General features: G+C 38.7%; 1 protein-coding gene across 2 annotated transcripts in view; it reads left to right on the forward strand.

Annotated features, from left to right (window-relative positions):
- Positions 1-17,343, forward strand: part of PALLD (palladin, cytoskeletal associated protein) — a 422,857-nt gene that overhangs the window by 173,045 nt on the left and 232,469 nt on the right. For both annotated transcript variants that reach the window (XM_055276361.1, XM_055276362.1), the window contains exons 6-7: positions 1,355-1,496; positions 2,019-2,042. In XM_055276361.1, the coding sequence (XP_055132336.1) occupies positions 1,355-1,496; positions 2,019-2,042 (166 nt within the window). The remainder of the gene's footprint in view (positions 1-1,354; positions 1,497-2,018; positions 2,043-17,343) is intronic.

Genomic DNA, 17,343 nt, shown 5'->3' on the forward strand with positions numbered 1-17,343 from the left:
TTTTAGCACACTTACTGCAGGACATTGGTTACAGAATTGGTTTTTTCCAGGACATCATTTGTTGTCCCAACAGATAATTTAAACACACATGCATACAAACAAACAAAACAATTCACACTTCCTAATGTGAATTTGTTTGCTTTTGGTCTATATATGGGTAAATTATGTTTGAGTTATTTTGAGAGTCCTACACCCTACTTTTGATCCAATATTCTTTTTTTTTTTGAGATGCAGTCTTACTCTGTCACCCAGGCTGAAGTGCAATGGTGTGATCTTGGCTCACTGCAACCTCTGCCTCCTGAGTTCAAGTGACTCTCCTGTTTCAGCCTCTTCAGTAGCTGGGATTACAGGTGCCTGCCACCATGCCCGGCTAATTTTTATTTTTTTAGTAGAGATGGGATTTCGCCATGTTGGTCAGGCTGGTCTCAAACTGCTGACCTTAGGTGATCCACCCACCTTGGCCTCCCAAAGAGCTGGAATTACAGATGTGAGCCACCACACCTGGCCGAGATCCAATATTCTGTAGTCAGAAATATAAATAGTAAGAAAGTTTAAAAGGCCCTATTGCTAGTTAATTCTGGAGAAGGAGGGTAGAGAAGATATATGTGAGGGAAATATTAATGTCCTGATATTTAAGAACAAGTATAAAAGCTTTACTTCTTTGTATCTATAAAGCCAAATTAATTTCTAATCTGTTGGGTTGTAAAGATTTATTGGTCTGGAGTTGGAGTGCAGTGAGGAACAACAAAGGCAGGAGCAAAGAAGGAGGAAATGAAGGTCAATAAGGAAGAAGTGCAGCATGTTTCATTACTTTACTCAGAATCTCAAAATGAGAAAATATAGAAACCCCTTAGCTTAATAAACTCGACATAGGAAACTAGTCAGGCAGAGGTGGTACATGAAAAGGCTGAGGCATGTGAAAACAAATGCATGTCTTTCTTCTCTTCTTGTCTAGTTTTCATAAGAATCTACTTTTATTTAGAGTGTGGTTGTTTCAAGAAATTCACATTCCACTCGCTTCCTCTTAAATGTAGATAAAGAAAGTTAACATTGGTTACCATCAAATTCCATAAATGCAGAGCGGTCAGTGCAAATTTGCAGACAGGCCAGAAAGCTCTGCAGGACTTATGGTAAACTTTACTCATTTTATGACTTGAAGAGGGTGAAAAGCTGATAATCAGTGGGTTCAAAGGTGTTTATCCTTACCTGAGTCAGTGCTAATTATTTCATGATGCAAGTTTTGCATTTTGTGTTTGTATCTGTTTTGTCTAAGGTTTGGAATTTTTATTCTGTGTTGTGAAATTCCTTAAAAATGCACCCAAGTCTGATGGGGTACGTTTTCCTTGAATTTCAGGAACTGCAAAACACAGCCGTGGCGGAAGGCCAGGTGGTGGTTCTGGAGTGCCGGGTCCGTGGGGCACCCCCTCTGCAGGTCCGGTGGTTTCGGCAAGGGAGTGAAATCCAAGACTCTCCAGATTTCCGAATTCTACAGAAAAGTAAGGAGAAGTGCCCATGTCCCCAAATCTGACCATTTTATTCTCTCCAGCTTCAAGAAAACCAAGAAGGGTTAAGTCAGTGAGATGAATTGATCTCTATTTTCAAAGAGTGGCAGGATCAGATAATCTTCAGTGTGTTGAAATCCAGTGAATGGAAACTATGACCCCCTTGAAACTCTAATGAAAGTCATATATTCTTTCTTCTTAAAAAATGCATGTATACATTTGTACTGAAATTTGCATGAATAATTTTAGGAGGTTTACAAGGCTCCTAGATCCCATCTATGAACTGCAGTTGGAAAAATTTCTTAGTGTTAGTCGATACAGGAATTTGAGTTTTTATATTTATAGAAATATAAACTGATCTATCACTTTATATCTTTTGTATGATGGAGTCTGACTGTAACATTTCTTCAGACATGTCCTAGACAAGGTAATCGAAAGGAACAAGTAGGTTTTTTTTGATTAATGGAACCGCATTCTAATACTTTGTTCAAATTATTTTTTTCATGTGGCAAACAGAACCTAGATCTACAGCTGAACCTGGTAAGAATATTTTTAGGGTTTTTTTTTTTTTTTTTTTTTTTTTTGGTGGTGGGGGAGCGGATAATGTATCTTTTGGGTCTCAATAGTTCTTTGTTTCTATCTTAAAACCATAAGCAGAACAGTGTTTTTGTGGTTCCCTGGAAATGTGAAACCCGGTTAAAAACAGTATCTTCTTTATCATGGAGTCTGTACACTGCATTTTACATCAACGTCTTTATTAGTAAAACATTAAGTTCCATTCAGACAAGAAGGTCAAGCTCAGTGACTTCAGGCTTTTTAAAATACAGTCTTTTAGGCTCAGAAAGCAAACTAAGCTGATGACGAAAAAACATCCTCCTAAAATTCCAGTAGAGAAGGACAATCTACTGCCTATTTGTACTGATCAGAACCCACTAACAACCCCAGCTTAGAAATGTGTCTCAAATGAGAGCAGCTCAAATGGACCCCCAGGTGTTTCTCATTTGTGTGCCCTGAGCCATAAACTTTTACTATTCTGCAAGCATGAAGAAAGTCATCTTGCCCCCAGATCACTCTTAATTATCAGGTCGTTTGACCAGATCACAGTGCTATGTGATCCAGGAGCCTCGGGCCCAGCTGTTCCCTGCCTCAGACATGTTGCATATTTATGGTTCCTTGTGGACTGAAACAGTGTTTGTAAAGGAAACAAATTTTTGTCTAGGTACTTCATCGTATGTCCTCCTCAAGACTATTTTCTTTTGTATTTTTCCCATCAGCCGAGTCACAGTTTCACTTATTTCTGAACAAAGGGTAGAAAAACAAGTCATTTTCCTGTTTCTCCTGTTTGTTCCTCTGCTTCAGTGTCAAGCAGATCTTGCCACATGTGTCTTAGGAGCCATGACCTTGCTCTGACTCTTCTTGGGGGAACTGGAAAGTCCTCTCTGGGCCACTGCAGGTCAGATTACTGCAGTCAGTCCCTGAACCTCTCACGTCTGTGTACTGGATCTTTAAAAGCAGAGTTTGACCCTATTAGGATCCAAAGTTTAAGGGAGGCTGAGTAGCATCCTTAGGGAACAAGTGGAATTGATCTGCTGCCCTCTTGTCATGAATTACAAGCAGAGCAAGTCCCCCCACTTAATGTGTCAATCATCACATCAAATACTGTAGTCACTTTCCAGACTGTGGAAATATACAACTGCATATTTTGTCTGTGAAATATCTTTGAATAAAACTGCATAATGCTACTTTTCTGATACATGGATTTTCTGAGATTAAATCTGCTGCATGAGTTATTATGGGAATCCTGTAGGGAGTTAGGGCACATCTTGTGCATTTGCTATTTTAAACAACTTTAGATAGATAGGTAGATATAAAAGTAGGAACCAAATACCTTTTATCTACAAGAAATAGCTTATTATGTGAAACAAACCTATAAAGCAATTTATGTCTTTTAATGCTTTGTGTATAAATAAGACTAAAATTTTGAGCCAAAAAATTGTAAAAATGTTACTGCTGGCATGAGTTAAGACAGCTTTTGACATTGCGTTTTGGATTCGGAGTGAACTCCTGCAACTCTCTTTTCATTGTGTTGTTATACGTTGTCATCATGCACATAGGTGATGATGATTTATCAAATGTAGGTTGGAAAATCACAAACTGTCATCTGCAAAGTCAAAACATTGGTTAGAAACTGTGCAGCTTAGTTTTCGGTATGTGTATATTTGAAAATGAAAAACACTCAGAATATGCTGGCTAAGGAAGAATAAATTTGGATGAGGAGGGAGGAAGGAAACATCTTCCCCTCACCCTGCGTCTTCATCACTTATCCTACATACACTCCTTCTGTTTCAGATCTCCCCCGCGCCCTGCGTCCTCACGGCTTACCCTACATACACTCCTTCTGTTTCACATCTACCCTACGCCCTGCGTCCTTATCACTTACCACCTTACATACACTCCTTCTGTTTCAGTTACGGTTTGTTGCTTTGCTTCTAAAATATAGTTTTGATCGTGAATTGTTTAATAAAATTAGTCCTAAACAGCTTCATGGAATCACCTGACCTCTAGAACGTACTTAAATGCCATTTGCTTTAACGTAGCAAAATCATGCAGAAAAGAGCAAGATATGGAAGGCCTTCCCTTTAAATCCCTTGTCCTAGCAATGCAGAAAAATTTTTCCTCTTTGTGTTCACTGAATTTTCTTATTTACGTAGTTAGATTTGAAAGTGTTTAAGAAAACAGACTCCTTCATTCCAACTACAATAATAGCATTTTCTGAAAAATTTCTCCTAGCAGAGAAATATTTCTAGCAAATCTGTCAATACACCAAAAAAAATTATATAGTCAGAAACTATTAAAAACTAACACAATGAGTTTTCCTGACCTACGATGATTTCTCCACAATTGTTTTTACCATGACACTACGAGACTTTCTTCTTTCCCTTTTACAGCGTTAAAATGCTGTGCTTCAGGAAATCAGCAGTTGGCATGCAGCATTAAATAAAATCCATGATCATGTTTGTTAAACAAAAAAAACCCTTAAACACATGAATGACTACTCAAGTGACCAATTATATGAGTTGTTATGAGTAAGAACTTCAGAACAAGCAAATGTTACAGCATATTTGTGCTTAAACAATGTTTTGTCATGCCTGTCAAAACTGGGTATGATTCTTTTACTAGTTGCCAAGTGTTTTCCTTACATTGACCTTGAAGTTGCTATGTCAGAGGAAAAGACAAAAAATAAATATGACTGTTTACCTTCTTTAAATGACCTGATTGACTGTTATATCTAATGGAACTCTGAGCTATTCAACTATATAGAAGTATGCAGGAACCGGCTTCCCTAAAAACTGTTTTCTTAGCCATTGTTGAGTGGAAGGAAGAAAAACAGACATGACTACAATACATCTGAGGCAAGAGATAAATTTTATAGGACTAGGTCAGTGATATCTTCCAAATGCTAAAACATAAATAGCCTTTGAAATTCAGGAAAACATTTAAGCATTCTGTTTTTATTACTGTCTCTTCCTACCCTCTTCCTTTCCTCTGACAGAGTCACTCTTGCTTGCTCTCTCCCCCTCCTCTCTGTCTCTTTCTCTCCCCTCACCTCCTTCATTCCCTCCCTCTCTTCCTCTTTCTCCATCTTACTCCCTCATTCTTTTTATTTCTTTTTTTTCTCTTCTCTTTACTCTCTTCCTTACTCATGGGCAAGATGTTTTAAAGCTCCAGAAATAAAATTGAGATTCCCTAGTACCTAGATATAGCCCCATTAGGAATTAGATATTTAGATAAAGAAGGAAATAGCAGGTTGTCTCCAAATGCATCTGTGCAACTGAAACAGGTTTTTCTTGTCACTGCTGCGTCGTATCTGTCTGATGTGTTTTACACTCCCCTCTCTGTCTAGACAGAAGTCAGCTTGCATCACAAATCTTTTCAGACTGTTTTGTGAATTAATAGCTAGTCAGCTTACTTAAGACCAACATCCGTTTGTCATAGTACCTTCTCTGGCCTTCTTTGAAATTCTGACTTTGTACTGATAGACTCCTTCAAAGACTAGTCTGGGGGTGGGGGGCACAGAAGACTCATTTGACAGCTGTTAATACCCAGTCTCTTACTCAGCTGTCTGGAAACAGCCACAAACTGTGTTGAGTTACTTCTATAGCACTATCTAATAGCGTGCAAAATTAAAACCACAAAAACGCGTCTTACTGGTTGTGGAGTTATACATATAAAAGTATATTGCCTCCTGCTTTCAATTTTAATTTCTGCTAACCAACGTGACCCATGCTAGATCTTGTACAGTAGAGTCTAGGCTTTGATTCTCTGATTCAGAATATAAAGTAAGTTACACTTAGTTAAATGTACTAAGGTGCTGTTGTAGGAGGGCAATGATAGGGATGTTTCTTGAGATCCCAGTAGATTGTATGCTGTGAAAACTTAATGCATGTTCTATGTTAGGATGGTGGGTTGAACAAAAGTAGGCCATATGAAACTTATAGTTCACCAAGAGTGTGAAAAGATACCCTGGGGTGCCACACCATGCTGACAGGGATGCTGTAATATATTTGAAATTTCTTTATGCAAACACATTCAAACTTGACATTTGACAGATATGACACAATGACTGGCTTGAACTAGTTCAGAATTTCAACATTAGATCACCCTCCATTCTTTTCTATGACATAATCCCTTTGTGAAACTGAGTTTTTGATGAGTGTGTGATAAAAAGTAAGTACCTCATGAAACTCCATGTGAAACATGAAATGAGGCTGGCTCATCCAATCTGATTCCAAGAGAGGTGGTACAGTGCCCAGCAGATGCACACAGCCATTAGTAAGAAATAGTGGCTATTTAAGAATAAAATAATAGTATTTTTCTTTCAATTTATATGTATTTTTAAACACTAAATTTTTTAGGCGTAAATACTTATTAAGTTCTTTGGAAATAACTACATAACAAACATAACTATTAGTTATGTCTTTTGGCTTAGGAGCACCATTTAAAAAGTATTGAGAAACTTAGAGTCCCATGAACCAAGAAAGTTTGGTTTACTCTCTAGAGGAGGAGTATCCAATCCTTTGACTTCTCTGGGCCACACTGGAAGAAGAATTATCTTGGGTCACACATAAAATACACTAACACTAATGATAGCTTATGAGCTTAAACAAAAAATCTCATAATGTTTTAAGAAAGTTTATGAATTTATGTTGGGCCACATTCAAAGCTGTCCTGGGCCACATGTGGCCCAGAGGTCACGGGTTGGACAAGCTTGCTCTAGAGGGAGAGGGGGAAGACTCAAGACCCATTTGAGTACACACCAAAAAGAAAATTGAGTGGGTTTTGGAATTCTAAATGCCAAATGTGCCTATTTCCAGTCCTCTTCCAGGACTCACATTCCAGCCTGCTGGCCTGTGAACTTTACCTCTCTCAGCAGAGACTGAAGGACTCTTCTCTGGGCAATTTTAAAATCCCGAGAGAAAAAATAAATCCAAAGATAATGATTTGGGAGTTTCTCTTATAAAGATGCCACTTAGATTGTGCTATAGGGAAGGCCAAAGTGGATAAGTTCCTCTCTTGTACTCAGAGCTTCATAAACTCCCATCCCTGTCAGAAAAGCAGAGAGAAAAGGCATCTGGAGAAAACCTCTAGCATGAATGATATAGAAAAAAACAAGTGACCTTCCTAAAAGGGAACTTTGAGAAAATGGATTTGCAAAGAAAGGAAAATGTAAAACAAAACAAAACAAACAAAATATCTCTTAAAGGATATAAGGAAATCATTCCACCCAAGAAATAAAAATGAAAAGCTTTCTAGAAAAAAAAAAAAGAGAGAGAGAGGGGAGGACACTTGAAAAACAGAGTTCTTGAAATGAAAAGTTCATAGCAGAAATGAAACTTGAGCAAATGTTCCACAAAGTACAACAAAATGACAAAGAAGGGATGTAAGAGAGAAAAGGCAACAAAATTAGAGATGCATAGCTGAATAACTGGGATTCCAGAAGGAGAGAAGAAAGAAGAGGCAAGAGACAGGATTATCAATGAAATAATTTTTTTAAGGTTCCCCAAACTGAAAGTTATCAGTTTCCAGGTGGAAAAATCCACTGATTGCACAACATATGGAATAAACCCAGAGCCAGGCACGTCATCATGAAATTCAGAATTTCCAGGACAAGGAGATCATTTTATAAGTGTCCTGGGAGAAAACATCAGGTTATATACAAACTAACAAGATGCAAATAGCATAGGCCTTCTCAGCAGTCACACTAGACACAACGAGACAATGAAGCAAGAACTTCAAAACTGTGAAAAAAGTTATCTACAACTTGGAATTCTGCCCCTAGGCAAAACTTCACATGGAAATCTAGCAAAGATATTTTCAGACTTGTAAGGTCCCCAAATTTTCCTCTGGAACCCAACAGTGTGCTCCACCACAGCAAGAGAATTAATCCAGAAAGGGCAAGAGGTGGGGTACAGGAAGCAGGAGATCACATCCAAGCAAGAGGCAAAGGGCACCCCCAGGAGGGTGACAGCTGTGCATCAGGAATGAAGGGCAAGTTCAGACTGAAGCCGCGTGTCTCAAGAAATAAATGCAGTGAGGCTTTCATCATTAGGAGGTTCATTGCCTCTGGTCCAGCCCGTCTTTTATTTGGATGACAGAATGGCAGGGCGGTAAGCCTGACCCAAAAATCTCATCTCTACTTGGGCTGTCCTGCTCTCACCTCCTTGGACTGTCACCTGGATCAGCTGGGAACACTCATTTTACCCCCACAGAAGCGCTCTGCTTTGACTCAGTCCTGACATCTAGAAGTTGGCCATGTTGAGTTTAATTAACCCATCTATGCCTGAGGTTGCAATTTTTTGAATTTTTGCAATCAGACCTTGACGATGACCTTGAGCAGTAGGATATAAATAACTCCCAAATGCTTAGCGTTCCAATAATGGAACACTAGGCATAAATGGGTAAAAAGCAGAAAATACCAGCAATCTCATTGCTGGATATATACCCAAAAGAAAGGAAGTCAGTATATCAAATAGACAACTGCACTCCCATGTTTGTTGCAGCACTATTCACAATAGTTAAGATTTGGAAGCAACCTAAGTATCCATCAACAGATGCATGGCTAAAGGAAATGTGGTACATATACTCGATGGAGTACTATTCAGCCATAAGAAGGAATGAGATCCTGTCATTTGCACAACATGGATGGAACTGGAGCTCATTATGATAAGTGAAATAAGGCAGACACAGAAAGACAAACATCACATGTTCTCACTTATTTGTGTGATCTAAAAATCAAAACAGTAGAAGGATGGTTACCAGAGGCTGGGAAGGGTATTGAGGGGCTGTGCGGGGAGGTGCAGATGGTTCATGGGTACAAAAATATAGTTAGAAAGAAAGAATAAGACCGAGTATTTGATAGCACAACAGGGTGACTGTAGTCAATAAGAAATTAATTGTACATTTTAAAATAACTAAAAGAGTGTAATTGGATTGTTTAATTGGAATATAATTGGATTGAATAACTAAAAGGATAAATATTTGAGGGGACAGATACCCCATTCACCATGATGTGATTATTTCATACTGCATGCCCTTATCAAAACATGTCATGTACCCAGTAAATATGTATACTTTCTATGTAACCACAATTTTTTTTAATTTAAAAAAAGAAACAAAATATGGAGATACCATCTCCAGCAACAACTGTATTCCTGCTGGATGCCCACATGAGGCCCCACCAGACTGCCCCACTGAGTGAGCCTTATATTTCCCAGATTCACTCAAGACCTTACCCACTGAGTGCCCCGCGGGGCTTTTGGAAACTTTCAAGGACATCGAATCTAGTTGATGGCCCAAGATGGTTCTTGGGATCTTTATCCTAACAGTGACAAGGTTACCTTTTCTTTAGTCAACCAAGATTTGTGCTCACTACTCACTTTTTTTTAAACTAAAGAATGCATTTTTTAAGGATACATACATATATGGTAAATGCATAAAGAAAATCAAAGAAATTATTATCTCAAAGGAGAAGGAAAATTAAATTGAGGAGAGCCTATGAGATACTTCTAAAGCACTGGAAATGTTTTATTTCATAGACTTGAGGATAGATACACAGGGATTCATTTCACTGTTATTCCTTAAATGGTACATTTTAAATATCCTTCTTTATATATGATATTAAATACAATTGACAATTTAAAAAATCCTTTGCAATTTTTTTTTTTTTTTTTTTTTCTGAGACAGAGTCTTGCTCTGTCGCCACTGTGGCATGATCTTCCTCACTGCAACCTCTGCCTTCCAGGTTCAATTGATTCTCTTGCCTTAGCCTCCCAAGTAGCTGGAATTACAGCCATCCACCACCATGCCCGGCTAATCTTTGTATTTTTAGTAGAGATGGGGTTTTGCCATGTTGGCCAGGCTGGTCTCGAACTGCTGACCTCAGGTGATCCACCAGCCTCAGCCTCCCAAAGTGCTAGGATTACAGGCGTGAGCTACTGTGCCCAGCCTCTTGTGCAAATATTGATACACGCATTACATTTACCCACACTGGATTTCATCTTGTTGATTTTAGCTCAGAGTTCTTTTTTACCAACGGTGTTAGCCAAACCATGTGGTGTGAAAGGTAAAAGCTGGATTTCTTTTTTAGTGACTTAGGACAAAAAAAAAACATAGTTGTAAAGGAAGCCATTTATGAAAATGTCCCTTTGTTACCCAAGGGACCCAGTAATCTTATCCTTGCTGCCTCATCATTTTATGAGTTTCCACAAATAAAATGGTTTTTATTTGTATTTAACCAAGGTTAAGTAGGTCCAGGAACTTGAATGCAATTCAAGGTTGCCTTCTGGGAGATATTGCTGTAATTTTGTAATTTTTAGGTAACTATAAAGAACAGAATTTGTCACCGGTAAAAACAGTTTCTGATTTAGTAATTTATTAAATGCCCTCAAATCAAAACCTTAGGAAATCCAAACATGGGAAAATTAGATTAAAATGCATCATAATTAAGGTTATTAATAACTTTAAATTTTTCCATTTATACTGGAGACAGTTTCTTTAGTACAGATAAGTAAGTCTCTAACTCCCTTTATGTGACATAAGCAGTCATTTTCTGATTTCCATTCCTTACCAAAATTTATTTTACAGATGTCATACATCTTTGTTCAAGTAAGATGCCACCAGATGAAAATTCAGTATTGGCCGGACGCGGTGGCTCACGTCTGTAATCCCAGCACTTTGGGAGGCCGAGGTGGGTGGATCACGAGGCCAGGAGATCGAGACCATCCTGACTAACACAGTGAAACCCTGTCTCTACTAAAAATACAAAAAATTAGCAGGGCGTGGTGGCGGGTGCCTGTAGTCCCAGCTACTCGGGAGGCTGAGGTAGGAGAATGGTGTGAACCCAGGAGGTGGAGCTTGCAGTGAGCCGAGATCACGCCACTGCAATCCAGCCTGGGCGACAGAGCGAGACTCCATCTCAAAAAAAAAAAAAAAAGAAAGAAAGAAAATTCAGTATTACAACCTGGCTCATCTCATTTCCTCATAGCTTTCTTCATTTTTACAATGTCAGAACCATACAAGCTATGATTATTCTTTCTCTCAACAAAATGTGAGCCTCTTGTCACTGTTGGATGACATTTTCTTTGAGAAGAAAAGCCGAGGAACCTGTGGGACATTGTATTAAAATTTTATCTAGTTAAAAAAAATTAGCAAAAATCGCTGACATTTCAATGCATGAGGATCACTAAAAGAACATCCTAGTGTTTATTTTTTATTTTTTATTTTTGTTCTTTAATTCTGTAATTTTTCTAAATGTTCCATGTGTCATGAACTATATACAGGCATATACCTTATTTATGCATGGAAGTATTCCTATAAAATCATACACAATGAATTCCACTCAATCAACTTTGAAACACACAAAGGAAGCTTGTAGGAAAATTGGTCTTACTGAGAATTCCTTTAGAAAATAGTCTTTTTACAAAGCAAGTGTTTTTTTTTCCTTCATCTAAATTTCATGCATGCATTTATTTAAAAATAATTATAGGGAGCCTACCATGTGTGAGATGCTAAGAATATGGCCCTGAACAAAAATTGTTTCTGCACTCAGAGGTTATATTTCAGGGAACCAGAAACTAACTAATTACACAATAAATTACTTAGCAGGGTGAGGTGGCACATAGTCCCAGCTACTCAGGAGGCTGAGGCAGGAGGATTGCTTGAGCCCAGGAGTTCAAGGCTGCAGTGAACTATGATCATGCCACTTCACTCCAGCCTGGGCAACAGCGAAACCCCTGTTTCTAAAAAAAGATTTTAAAAATAAAATAAAACTGCACCAGCTTTATTTGATTTTGTGATTGTCTTGTACAATCTGCTAAAATCTCCCACTAGAGGCCTGGGCAACAGAGCAAGACCCTACCTTTATGAGTCAATAGATAGATAGATATTATTTAATTACAGTTGTGATGATATTATTTATGATAGATATTACTTAATTACAGTTGTGATGTCTCCAAAAAAAGTTTACCATCCTAAAATTGCTTTAAGGTGGTAAAACTGATGAAGTTTAATTAAAAAAAAAAGGGATTCTCTGAGAAAGTAATGTTTATGGGGAAACATAAGACTGAGTAGGAGAGTGCTAAGTACTCCAGGAGGAGCCAGGGCTTAGAAACTTATCAGAGCGTGGCTTCTCAAGGAGCTGCCCCAGAGCCCATGTGCCCAGTGCTCAGAAGGCAGTGATGTGCGAGGCACAGAAGGAACCTGACCAGAAGCAGGGACCTAATTATGCAGGGCTTCAGAGACCACGTTAAAATGTTTTATTTTATCCTCAAAGTCATGGAAGGATGGGAGGATGATAAAATTTCATTCTTATTAAGAGAGCCCTCTGATTTAGAAGGGGCAACTGTATATTCACCCTCAGGTTTTCTGAAAAATGCCATGACTAAAAGAATCACAAAGTCATAGAAGCATCAGAAGGAATTCTTTACAAGTCATCAAGATTGTCGCTCTAAAACCACTTTATATTATCCCTACTGAATAAAATTGTATCCTGTTTTTAAATGTAGGTTCCAAGGCACAGAATTATGTCTATGTTTATAGTTGAAGTATCCTCAGGCATTGAACTGGCAAGGACGTTTTTCTCAGTGTTCCCAGAACCTCCGTCTTTCCAGGTGTAGATGATTCAAGGTTGAAAGAAGTGCTTTCCAGAGAGCGCTAAGCCCTGGTTGTCTAGGCAGGAAGTGCCCAGGTGTTACTGAAAGCTGAGAAGCCTTCACCACTCACAGCAGCCTCTGCGAAGGGAGAAGGAAAGTGACTTAGCACTGCCTGAAGCCCACTGCTCCAAACCTCGTAAGAAGGGGCTGTTAAGCATGTCCACATTATAAGCTTATATCCTGTTCCAATGTGTCTTATACCTCAGAGGACATATTGCCCTCCCCTTGTGCAGATGAATAATCCTCATGAATCATTTGGATAATGAGAATAGTTTTTTCAGCATCGGGAAACTCTATTTCCTGACTTAAATCTTTCATTACCTTACTTTACATAAGATTTCTTGTGTCCTGAACTAGGAAAAATGCAGAACAACTAGAGAGGTTTTGTGCTGTAGAAAAAAAGAACATTAGCTGGGTGTGGTGGCTCACGCCTGTAATCCCAGCACTTTGGGAGGCTGAGGCGGGTGGATCACCTGAGGTCAGGAGTTCGAGACCAGCCTGACCAACACGGTGAAACCCTGTCTCTACTAAAAAGACAAAAAAATTAGCTGGGTGTGGTGGTGTGCACCTGTATTTCCAGCTACTTGGGAGGTTGAGGCAGGAGAATGACTTGAACCTGGAAGGCAGAGGTTGCAGTGAGCCGAGATAGCACCATCACACTCCAGCCTGGGCGGCGAGTGAAACTCCATCTCAAAAAGAAAGAAAAAAAGAACATGCGTGTGGGAGACGGGATGCTGACCTTCAGCATTTTGGCTCTAGCATTAATTAGCCAGGACCCTGAGAGAATCACTTTGAACACCCAGGATTCATTGATATTGAGCCTGAAGAAATGAGGGATTTGACCTAATCAATCTCTTACAGCACTGATCTTGTATTTCCCCTTCTATGGCTAACCACACTTTTAACTCATTCTGTGACCATATGCATTCAATTTAAAATTTCCCAATCCCTTGTAACTTTCCAGAGACATCTCACTTTCCAAATGATTAATCTTACGTGAAGCTCCAGCTTGAATTATTTCCACACTTTCTATCTTCCTCTTCAAATGGAAAGCCAAGAACTGTATATATAGTACAGTCGAAAAACACAGGATTACTTCATACTCTCTCTGTTATCTTACTGTTTTCCTTCTATTCCGTGAACTTTTTAATGAAATAATTACTGTATGCTCTACGTGTGTCAGTATCTCTCAAACCTTTATCTGGAAACCCTTTTCTTAATATGTCAATCACCCAGGATTCATTGATATTTATTGAGCCAGGAACTGTGCTGTGGGGCAGTATTTTTAAACTGCTGCTCATGGCCCATGAAGGTGGATGGCAACCACCATGTTATAAAAGTAGAATAAAAATAGTAGCATGCACCTTGTGTAATAACTTTAAATAATCTTTCGTGAAACTTTTATTTCCATTGTGTGTGTGTGTGTGTGTGTGTGTGTGTGTGTATGTTTGTATATGTACCTATCCTATACATGTGACTGGGTTAGACATAAAATGTATCTCTTCTGTGGATTTCAATGAAAAATATTTGAAACCTATTTTTTTAGGACACAGTTCTCTATACTTTTCTCAAGATAAAAATAATCTGGAAAGGGCATTGAAAAAAAAAAAAAAAAAAAAAAACGCTTGGCCCCAACCCAGATCCACTAAATCAGAATCTCCAAGGGAGAGGAGGGCCCTATGTAATCAACATATTTAACCAGTGAGTGCTGCAGGTGATTCTTCCCATCAAACAAGTTTGGAAAATGCCACCGTGAAAAACTCAAGATTCAAAAAGTTAACAATAATCTCCACCCTATCTTATAAATAGCTGTGTCTCCCCATTGCAACCAGAATAACCCAATCTTATTGAGGAATTAAGCCATATCTAATACAAATGTTAATAATAGTTATATCTACATCCTTGAGTGTATACCAAAGGCCACATATAGGATAGAAATAAAATTAAAGTAATGCAGAGTCCTGCCTGTTTCAGAGTTGCCAATTCATTTTTCTATCCTTTAGTTTTTCTTCATCATTTTAAACAAAAATCACTGATTTAAAAATATCAAAATAGTTTAAATATACATTATGCTTCATAGTTTTGACATGTTTTTATATTTATTTTTTGTCTTATTTTGAATTGGTAAATATCATAATACATAAATACATGTAGGATACGTTATTATATATTATGAGAAAATAATTTTTAAGTATGGGATAATATGCAAGCTTTTGACGTAGGTATACTTGTAGAATGATCAAGCTAATTAACACATCCATTACCTCAAATACTTATAATTTATCTTTAAAATACTCTGTTAGCTATCTTAAGATATACAGTACATTATTTTTAGCTGGGTACGGTAGCTTATGCCTGTAATCCCAGCACTTTGGGAGGCCATGGTGGGCGGATCACGAGATCAGGAGTTCGAGACCAGCCCGGCCAACATGGAGAAACTCCGTCTCTACTAAAAACACAATATTAGCTGGGCGTGGTGGCGCATGCCTATAATCCCAGCTACTCAGGAGGCTAAGGCAGGAGAATTGCTTGAACCTGGGAGGCGGAGGTTGCAGTGAGCCGAGATTGCGCCATTGCACTCCTGCCTGTTTAACAAGAGCGAAACTCCTCTCAAAAAAAAAACAAAACACTCTTGAGTCTCTTGTAATTGAAATATAGGCCATTGAGCTCGCTTGAAATTGCTGTACTTTTTGGTGTTTTTCATATATTGATGCCTATGCATATATGCTAAACTTGTTACAGAGAGACAACAGAAATATCCAGTTAGATAAGGGATAGATTATTTCAGGTTATTTGCATATATTTTTAATATATTATTTTAAATTTTTTTTTTTTTTTTTTTTTTTTTTTTTGAGACAGTCTCGCTCTGTCGCCCAGGCTGGAGTGCAGTGGCGTGATCTCGGCTCACTGCAAGCTCCGCCTCCCGGGTTCACGCCATTCTCCTGCCTCAGCCTCTCCGAGTAGCTGGGACTACAGGCGCCCGCCACCACGCCCGGCTAATTTTTTGTATTTTTAGTAGAGACGGGGTTTCACCATGGTCTCGATCTCCTGACCTCGTGATCCGCCCGCCTCGGCCTCCCAAAGTGCTGGGATTACAAGCGTGAGCCACCGCGCCCGGCCTAAATTTTTTTATAATTTTTAAGATTCGTATCTATATGTTTTTCATATATAGATATGAAAAATATATATATAACCTGAAATAATCTATTACTATATATAACTGGATATTTCTGTTCTTTCTTTGTAACAAGTTTTAGTGTATAGATACAAGCTGAAATATATTGTCTCTGTTTTAAAATTGAAGCTTCACGAAAATTTTTAATTATTTAAAAGATAGAGAACCATATACCTGTTTGTACCTTAAAAAATTCGTATGTTGCCTGGGCGCGGTGGCTCACGCCTGTAATCCCAGCACTTTGGGAGGCCGAGGCGGGTGGATCACGAGGTCAGGAGATCGAGACCATCCTGGCCAACATGGTGAAACCCCGTCTCTACTAAAAATACAAAAAAATTAGCCGGGTGCGGTGGCGGGCACCTGTAGTCCCAGCTACTAGGCAGGCTGAGGCAGGAGAATGGCGTGAACCCGGGAGGCGGAGCTTGCAGTGAGCCGAGATCGCGCCACTGCACCTCCAGCCTGGACGACAGAACGAGACTCCGTCTCAAAAAAAAAAAAAAAAAAAAAAAAATTGCATGTTGTATTTGTATTACCTATTCAAAAAAAATAAAATTTTTTAAATGGTAGGGATAAATCTTAAGAATAAAGAAAAAGAAGACAATTCGGGAAACTACATTTGGTTCTGTTTTTACAGACTCAATAGGAGGGGTTGCAAAGCTATCAAGACAAGTGGGAGAAAATGACCAAAAAGATCCTGTCTTTGTGATTCTAGGATCATTACAGTAGATCAAATATTTGGTCAATTTTTTAAAATATTGCATAATGAACTAGAATTTTAATTTCTTCAGAAGTCTGAAATAAACTTTTAATTCTTAATTGCCTAAAAATTTTAATTCTATATTATATTTCCTACTTCCATCTTCTATTTCAAAAAATTTTTGCCAAATAGTTTCTGGCAAACATTTTTGCTTGCAGCTGACTTAACTGCCTTTTTAAGACAGCACAATTTTGAAGGAAAGAGAGAAGGAGGGCTTAAAAGACTATACCATTGTCATGTGGGCATTGAGGGTGTAAGCTTCTGGAGTTGGAATAGACCTGATGATTTTCTTTTTTGTTGTTGTTGTTTTTTTTTTTTTTTGAGACGGAGTCTCGCTCTGTCGCCCAGGCTGGAGTGCAGTGGCGCGATCTCGGCTCACTGCAAGCTCCGCCTCCCGGGTTCACGCCATTCTCCTGCCTCAGCCTCTCCGAATAGCTGGGACTACAGGCACCCGCCACCACGTCCGGCTAATTTTTTTTTTTTTGTATTTTAAGTAGAGACGGGGTTTCACCGTGGTCTCGATCTCCTGACCTCGTGATCCGCCCTCCTCGGCCTCCCAAAGTGCTGGGATTAAAAGCGTGAGCCACCGCGCCCGGCCAGACCTGATGATTTTCTAATTCAAGTCTAATTCATGTAAAAGATGTGTCTCAACCCTTTAATAAGACTACAGACAAGTCAAAGGCAGGAACCATTAATTAT

The sequence above is a fragment of the Symphalangus syndactylus genome, chromosome 4, assembly GCF_028878055.3.
Source record: "Symphalangus syndactylus isolate Jambi chromosome 4, NHGRI_mSymSyn1-v2.1_pri, whole genome shotgun sequence".
Lineage (NCBI taxonomy): Eukaryota > Metazoa > Chordata > Mammalia > Primates > Hylobatidae > Symphalangus > Symphalangus syndactylus.